Source organism: Pinus tabuliformis, chromosome 2_2 (genome assembly GCF_031772625.1).
Source record: "Pinus tabuliformis cultivar Carrire ecotype Pingquan chromosome 2_2, CPIR1, whole genome shotgun sequence".
NCBI classification, from domain to species: domain Eukaryota; kingdom Viridiplantae; phylum Streptophyta; class Pinopsida; order Pinales; family Pinaceae; genus Pinus; species Pinus tabuliformis.
Window position 1 is genome coordinate 280,121,854 of NC_142300.1, and position 8,656 is coordinate 280,130,509.

Below are 8,656 nucleotides of genomic sequence, written 5' to 3' on the forward strand. Positions count from 1 at the left end.
CTTATAATAGTTTGAAAAATAGCTATAACCACAGATTCTTCTCAGTGAAAACTGTGAAGAATAATAAAAGACACAAAAGGCTTTGATCATCATAGAACTGCGCTCCTAGAATCATCCTTGATGCCAAGCTCTCAAAACTCACAAGCACCTGCTATAACGCTACCTTTCGAAGAATGCCATTGAAAAGCAGAAATGAACCTGTCATTTCAGGGGGTAATATCCTCTTGATCAGTGAGCGATATACTAGATTTAATCACGTTATTATGGAATTTTGTCTAATCTGGCAGGATATTTTGGTATCTCTACTGGCTGACCTTGCTTCCAGATTGTATGCCCATAAACCAAGAGATGCTCAGAAGCCAGGGCTGACAGATATATAAGATTGCAGGCTGTCAAATTTGTTTTCAGATTTTTGCTGATAATATAATCTGAATCAGAACCTATTCAGAGATCTCCAGTTATTGGCACTCGGTTCCTGTTGCCCACCTCCCATATTTAGATGCTATGTGATCAATGGTAAAATTTTGAGCATGAACCTCCAAAACAGTGAGGCCCCATTGTAAATCCTTTGGGGTGATCCAATTCACTCCAGAGAAGTTTGGAGTCACATATTCTTCCCAAAGATGACTTCCTGCCAGATACTAGTTACGGAGACGAACCTCCAAGTCGATTTATCAGCTAAGGCCTTGGAGAATATTCCCAAATCCTTCAAACCCCAGCTCCCTAGCTGTTTGATTTGCAAACCCGATTCATTTCCCCCAGAGGATACTTGCTAGACTTTATATGTGGGAACAAATACATCATATATATCACAAATTCAGAGAAAATGGATTCATATAATCATAATATTGAAAATTCCAAGCAACCATATGTTTATGTGTTTTGTAAGTATACTTTCTTTGCGAATGATTGCAATGAGAAGGCAAGAAACCATGTCACTATTGCTTGTAAGTGTCCAGCGTAGCAGAACTGTGAATTCCAAGTGCCAAAAACAATGAAAACTCATTGATTTCTCAACTGAATTTTTTTGTGGCAATTTAAATATTCAGTTGCCTCTGTCAATAAAGCAATATTTCTCTTTATTTACAAGAGGAGCCAGAAGAAACAGGCATTGACAAAATGTTTGATGCAAGATTTATTTGGTTAAGTACATTGCATTAGTCAATGGCGCCTTAGTAGCAACCTTTTCTGTTCTAAGCACCCTATATTTTCCATAGAAACAAATTCACAAAATCAAAATAAAGCTCTTTTTGAGGATTTTGTGTCATGCAGGTTTGGAGCAATGACAAATATCAGAGCATAGAACACAGGGTGGTGGTGAATGACAAGAAGGAAAGGTTCTCTGTCCCATTCTTTTTACTTCCTTCACATTATGTGATGGTGTGACCTGTACCTGAGTTGGTCAATGAGGAAAATCCACCCATATATAAAGAATTTAACTGGGGGAAGTTCTTCACAAGGAGAAGGGACAGCAATTTCAAGAATTTGGGTACAGAAAATCTTCAAATCCAGCACTTTCGTATTTCCTGAAATTCTTCTTAATAAGATCCTATCTTACTATGTATTTTTAATACTTACATATGTTTGTGCTTTTGTGTTTTTGCCAGCTACTCAACAGTTCTTACCGCTGTCTCTAGTTTTGGTAAGCTGTTATGGTTCCCAATGTTCATCATAAATGGGGTTACCGTAGCTCACCAAATAATGTGGTACTTGGAATCTACTATTTGTATTTATTGAACTTAATCCACAATCATATTTGCCACATCGATTGTGACTCGGGGGGTTTATGGTAAAGATTTCTGACGACTTGTTGAAAATTACTTGTTGATTTTCAGTCAAGTAGAAATATACTGCATTTTTTACCATTGATTGGCAAGCAATTTTCAGATAAGAGATACCAATTGTAGGTTGTGGGTATTGACATCATGGCATGTACCGCAAAAAGGAATCAAACTCGAAACATTTTAGTCCTTTTATTTTCCATTTTCTTGAAAGGTTTAAACTTATTTATTTAAAAATTTGAAAATTGTATTAATGCCCTCTAAAGAGCAAAATAGGTCAAGGGTCTGGTGATTACAATCAACAATAGTAGCGAAACAAAATGTGGAAACTTTCAGAATTTGTACCTAATTCCAATTTTCAGAAATTTCGCCTAATTTATTTGAGGATTTATTTTTCACCTCGTTATTTGAGGATTTAATTCTTATGGATGTTCAACTTTATTGCTGAATCTGAAATATAAACTACAACAGGTATTATTTCACTTCTGTCCAAGTATATATACATAAGGCAGCCCACAGTCGAACAAACAGATAAACAATGTACTTCGAGGGAACTATGCTTTCAACCTGAGGGGCACAATCATCAACATATAGCAGTTCTGAACATAACTTATAAATAGAAAATTCGTTACAACCACAAATCTGCCCTCACAGCTTCTATTTAGTTGTCAAATCACTCAACAAAATCTGTTTACTGTTATGTTAAATTACCATACATAATCAGCATTAGAAACTATTCAATAACCATGATGACTTAAGTTGAAAATTAGATTAGCAAGTACATAAAGTTTGGACAGAAAATTACACTTCATATATACAACAAATGAAGTTACAAGTACATATGAACAACATATCACAAGTTGGTACAAGATTGTCTTTCAAGCTTATCACAAGCTAGGAGTCTCGAATATATCTAATCCCTAGCTAGGGTAACCGCCATCAACAGAAAACCCTAATCAACAAATATGACCTAGCGAAGTATTGCATCAAGCAACTCCTAGCCACTCCAAGAGTTCAACAAAAGCTAGCACCAACACCAAGTTCAGCCTTGTTCTTTTCACATAATTGTAGTGCTCATCTTGATCTAGGGTTGACATCACACAAACCTTGCGCTACCTTGCATGACACGAGTGCGAGTCTTCAAGACAACCCTAGCATTCGTATTCAAAGCTCCTAGTCCACTCATGGGTCTGCATGTCGTAAATCCTATACCTCCTCTCGCATTACACAAGCATTGAGACCTTTAGAGGATCTCACTTATAGAATATAAAGATTTCCATCCAAGTATTAACCAGCTAAACATCACACCAAGCTTAAGTTTCTCTACTCTAGTGCTCCATGCTCTTGCTGTAGTCTCCAGGCAACATACAGTCACAAGGCTCCAAGATTGTCTCCAATGGTAGTCTTCTTTCATTTGGTCTCCTGTAGGGTTTTTATCACAAACCCTAGTGCTACATCTCTTCTTTCAACACAAGAGTTAGGGATTCTCCATGACAACACAAATAATGAGTAACAATGACAAGTAATCCTTGCACCCAAGTCTTGATCTATTAGCTACACTCCCTTACTGAAGGCTCCAACCCTCAAGCTTTTGTGGACCTCGTCCTAGAATCTTTTACACTACATCCACCTACAACAAAACTCAATTCCTTTAGGTCACGTTTCACAATTTGTAGACTGGACCCATATAAACTTTATGCTCAATCTAACCATACAATCTCCTCTGCACAACTGACAGCAAACTCTTTCTGCAATAACCAAATCAGTTAATGACAAACCATAGCTACATATATCAGCAATCAATCTGATATAAAGCCATTCACTTTATCCAGTAAACGAAAACAACCAATCTCTGTTCTCATAATGTTAAAATTGACAACTAGGGCCAAATTCCACTTTAGACTGCTCATTTGATGAAGACGATTATTGCATTGATCTTTTCAAGAGGACCAAAATCAACCTAAAGATAATCAAATTTGGTCAAGGAAAAATATGTCTTTTAATCAAGCCCACACATGTGCCATTTATCAAGGTTGGCTTGGAGTAAATTAATCAAGTGGAACCTCTCTCTATCTTCTATAAAAGAGAGTGTCCTCCAACATCATTTGATCATCCACTACACATATTTGTTCTCTCTGAAATATCTGCAGAAGGAAGAGGACCCCAGTGAAGGAGGAAGGGCAAGGTTGACATCATGATTGGGCTGTTTGATGGTTCGAGTTCCTTAGGTAGGAGGTTGAGCCTGTTAAGGGAACGTCTAGGCTTATTTGAGGATTTTCCTGGGCATATCTATCTCCTGTTGCAGGCCCGCGTTATCCCTGAGGCTGATCGCAGGCATAAGGGAAGAGCTGGAGTGCTTGGGTGTATTTTTTATGGTGTAAAATCTCTCTCCTAGGTGCGTCGCACCTACAGGAGCCTTTCTCAAGCAGGTCGTAGGCCTTATCTTGCTGAACAGTGGGCCGAGAGGGTAAGCATCTACTTAGGTGGGCCACATTCCAAGTTGAGCACGCAGATCATCAAGTTGAGCATCCTTATTATGAATAAGCTTATTCTGCCTCTGAATCTCTTCAAGAATACGAGTATTATAATCAACCGTAATCTTAGCCTGATCATCTATCATCTTAGATAGACCATCAATTGTCTGGGGCTGGATTAAGTGTTGAAATTTGGTACCGGAGGACAGGTGGTTCCCTAAGGCTTTGATCTTTGGCCTAGGAAAAGTGTCCAAAAGAATTTAATTTTTCTCCTAAAGTGACTTTATAATTTTTATAAAGTCAAATCTAATTTAAAAGTGACTTTAAGTGATAAAGTTACTAAAGTCTAATTTTAAAGTGACTTTAATAAAGTCAATGTAAAATTAGAAAGGAAAAGTGACTTTGGAAATAAATGACTAAGTGGGTCTTTATTAAAGTGGGGTGAATTAAAAAATAGAAAGTGAGATTTAAATGAGCATTTAATCTCAGCCCTAGATCTCAATCTATTTCAGCCATTGGATTTAGGGATTCCCCAAAAGTCACTTAGGGTTAGATTAAAGGAGGGAAAGGAGGAAAAGGTCATTCATTCTTCATGAGCAGATTGAGAGGAGAGCAAGGGAGATTTCTGGACAGTGAGGAGAATGAGGCAGTAGCTTGGCACACATTCCAAGGCAGCGTTTCAGCAAGTCCGTACAGCTGAGTTAGCACACAGTGAAAGGCAGGTTTTGGGCACGATTTTCTAGAAAGGTTGTACAACAGTTTTGGTTCAGATTCCAAGGAGGCCGTACAGCAAGTTAGCACAGAAATCGAGGAGCAGAAAATCTGAAGTTTGCTGGCACATTTTTCAAGGGAGGCCGTATAGCAAGTGGCTATACTTTGGCATGCTTTTCCAGGCAGAAATCTGTACAGCCGTATTGTTGTTTTTTGCTCAGAAATCGAGGAAAACTGTACAACAGCATTTATGGCAGCATGCACACTTTTCTAGGCAGTCCGTACAACAGCATTTAAGGCTGAAATTTGGGCACAAAAATCGAGGAGGCCGTACAACATTTATTGCTGTTCTGTTTTGCTGTTTGCAAGTTTTTCCAATTGGCTGTGAGGCATGGAAAACGAGATAAGTTGTAAAAGTTTGCTTGCTGATTTTTTGCTGAATATTTCTCTTACTGTAAAAGCATTTTCCAGAAATAAGAAAGAGCTTTCGAACTGGTTTTCTCCAAGAGTTGTAGGGGGTTTTTCCAGGGTCACCTTGACTGAAATCACTGTGTTTAAATGTGTTAAATCGCTGTTTGTATGTGCTGATATTTATTTTTGCATTTCCAACATTTTGTCATATTTCTAGAATTTGTGTTTTCAGCAAAATTTATTTTCCTGTTGTTGAATGTATGGATATGGAAAAAGGGCATTTAACTATTTTGGAGAAATAAGGTGAAACTGAAAACCGGGGTGGGAAATGAAAAATTTCTACATAAGCCCAAATTTGTAGCAGAAGGAGGACTTATTGTCTTGGAGGGAGGCTACAACATTAGAAGGTTGTTTTGGGTGTGTTTGTGAGGATTGTAGCAGTGTGGCCCATGCACTAACCAGGAGCAGTAAGCAACAACAATAAACTCCAGCACTTGTGATCATAATATATGATGTATTCGTGTAGTCTTGAATGTTAGGTGGATGGTTGTCCAAATTGAACAATTTATAGTAGCTCCTTGATGAACTGCAAGTAGCCCTAGCCAGTCCAAGCTTCTTCAGCAATATGTCACCAACTTAGGAGGGCACAATTTGACTGCTCCAGAATTGCAACTGCGATTGGACCATCTATTTATCTAAGGGCTATGATATTGGATCTGAAATTGGCAAGTCGATCTTGACTTTGAATTATTGTGTTCTCTCTTTGTTGAACATTTGATTCTAATAATAAGAAGAATTGATCAAGGGTTTCCCCATCTTGGGGTTTTTTTCCTAGCTTGAGCCACATTCTTGTGTTCTCTTGTCTTCAAAATTTATTGTCTATGTTATTTCTTTAGTTACTGTCAATATGATATTGATTTATGTGATTGCTAATGGAAATAAAACGGATTGATAAATGGGCTAATATGGAACTTTGAAGTAACTATCCTAAGCAAAGAACATGTTAACCAAAAATTAACATGGTATTAGAGCTCAGGAGAGGACAAACCCAAGCAAGAGTGAAAGAGCAGGGATGCAATCACAAGACAAGTTGTCAAGTTTCCATTGAGCAAAGGATTGTTAGAATGAAGAAAAAGTATTTTGTTCCAAACTCTAGCAATCATAAAAGATCTTTAAAGGAGCTAACAATTCAAGTTTGGGTATATGTTAGAGCTAGCCTCAATAGTTCATGAAGGCCGCTAATCAAACCAAAAAATCCTAATCATAATTGCAAAGTCCGACTTCAGCAACTAATGGAAGTAGCCATATCTTGAAGTGATCAATATGCGAAGTATTTCTTTTGCTTGCGGTTAGAAGTAATTTGAAGTATATGCAGATAATTTTTATTTATTTATTTGTTTATATTTTCGATGTGATTTTTGTGTGAAAATCATCGCTAATTAAATATGATACTTACTAGTGGCTTAAGGGTTTCTGAAGATTTAACAAATATGGAAGGGTTTTAGTTTTTGAGTGGAGGAACTCGCGTAACCCATGAATCGACCTAAGTTCTGTTTGAAAATATATATTTTTAGGGTCTTTGGTGTTTCGTTTGGGCAACTCCATCTTGCACGTTTCACCATTGAATTCAAGTCAATTGAAGCAGAACTAGTGAAGAAAGATTATCTTATCTGTGTGGTCTAAAACATTAGTTTGACCATGTAATGCTTGTTCTATTTATCACCAATCCTGTAATATTCAAGGAGCAGCGAAAGGTTTATTGGCTCCTTATGGTTTCGGTTGGGTAAACTTGACAGATTTGAAGCAGCCTTGGCACTTCGGCCCTCCTTAGGGCATTCTTCTAAGCAAGACGCAACATAATATTCATCCCTGATTCAATGGAGATGTTCTCTGTCACATCAACACTATTGTCTACACAAAACATCTGAAAATTTCCAGTGAAGAAGTATAATAATTCAATTTACTGTCTACCTTATGAAGTTATGAAACTAAAGTCGGATCCCAATCACAATGAAGTGACTCCAGTTTTTGACCTTAATATGGATCATTTTTAAGGCTCAAATTATCACTATAATGAAGTATCGAAAAGGCACAAATCTCTGAAATTGACGCAGCTCAAGTCACTCAGTCTATTCTCAAGCAGCCACAGACCACCGTCATGACTTAAAGAGTGGAAGCCTATCTATGTCATCATCAAGCCTGAATCCTTCCTTGAACCAATTATAGTGCAAATTCAAGCAGTAATTCAAATCAGATTCCTCCAAGCAACAGAGTTTCACATAGAGACTGGAAGTTTTTGTAATCAAGTCCGATTCAAAGGCAATTCTGTGCGACTCTCCTACATCATCGTTTGTGTAGCCTAATGGTGGTCACTGTAGCAGCCTATCAGTAAATTTATATGCAACTCTTTGTTTATTGTTTATGAGTACAGAGAGATCAAATTTATATTGTTGTTCAAATGATCCTGAGTGTATTGACAAGAATGGTGAAATGTTGGACAATGGACAACATACTTTAAATTATAGTCTTGGCATTTATGTCGTGCTACTGTAGTATTTGTTAAGCAGAGATGTGTGAGCTCTTGGATTAATGCCTGAAAGGACAAAACTGTATCGTTGCCCTATCAATCATCTTGAGGAGGGTTTGTTGGTATCATCATGAAAATATCCAATTATGATGACAGTTGAAGATATTCCAAGTTCTGAAGGGAATCTCCAGTTTGTCACTACAAATTGTTCAGGGCAGAATCATAGTTGTAAAATGCAAGGCATTTCCAGATAACAATAGTATCTATGACCTGAAAGGTATAGTTGGAAGTGAACCATCTTGACTCCTCAGTGACATTGTCAAGCATTCTCATAGTAACAACAATAATATTGCCTGACATCTCTAAGTATTACAATGACTGAATTCTATGCGTCAGACTCCATGATTCAATATGTTCTAACAGTCAGTCATATTCCTTATAACTCTGTTGGCTGTAAGAATTAAATAGAGGATAGTAGTCAGCATGTTTTCACCTGTATACATAGTTCTTGAATGCACAAACTATTGCAATCCTTTTGACTTTGGCATCATGGATAAGGGGTGAAGTACCTTTGAAGTCTCCATTCTTGAAGAATAATTATAAGAATTTGACATCCCATTGTAGGCCTTTGAGCATGAAAAGAAAGGTGCCTTGAAGAAAGTGCATCGCAGATTCTATGTCTTGACAAACACAATAAACCAAAGACCTTGATTTTGGCATCTTGGTTGGGTCATTGGGCACTTTGATGCATA

At 37.4% G+C, this 8,656-nt stretch overlaps 1 protein-coding gene across 1 annotated transcript in view; it reads left to right on the plus strand.

Annotated features, from left to right (window-relative positions):
• EMB3101 (Tetratricopeptide repeat (TPR)-like superfamily protein) overlaps positions 1-6,144 on the plus strand; it is a 30,129-nt gene extending 23,985 nt beyond the window's left edge. The window contains exons 2-3 of the mRNA XM_089404579.1: positions 1,273-1,489; positions 1,608-6,144. Coding sequence (XP_089260705.1) covers positions 1,273-1,386 — 114 coding nt within the window. The 3' untranslated portion in view covers positions 1,387-1,489; positions 1,608-6,144. The remainder of the gene's footprint in view (positions 1-1,272; positions 1,490-1,607) is intronic.
• The last annotated feature ends 2,512 nt before the right edge of the window (positions 6,145-8,656 follow it).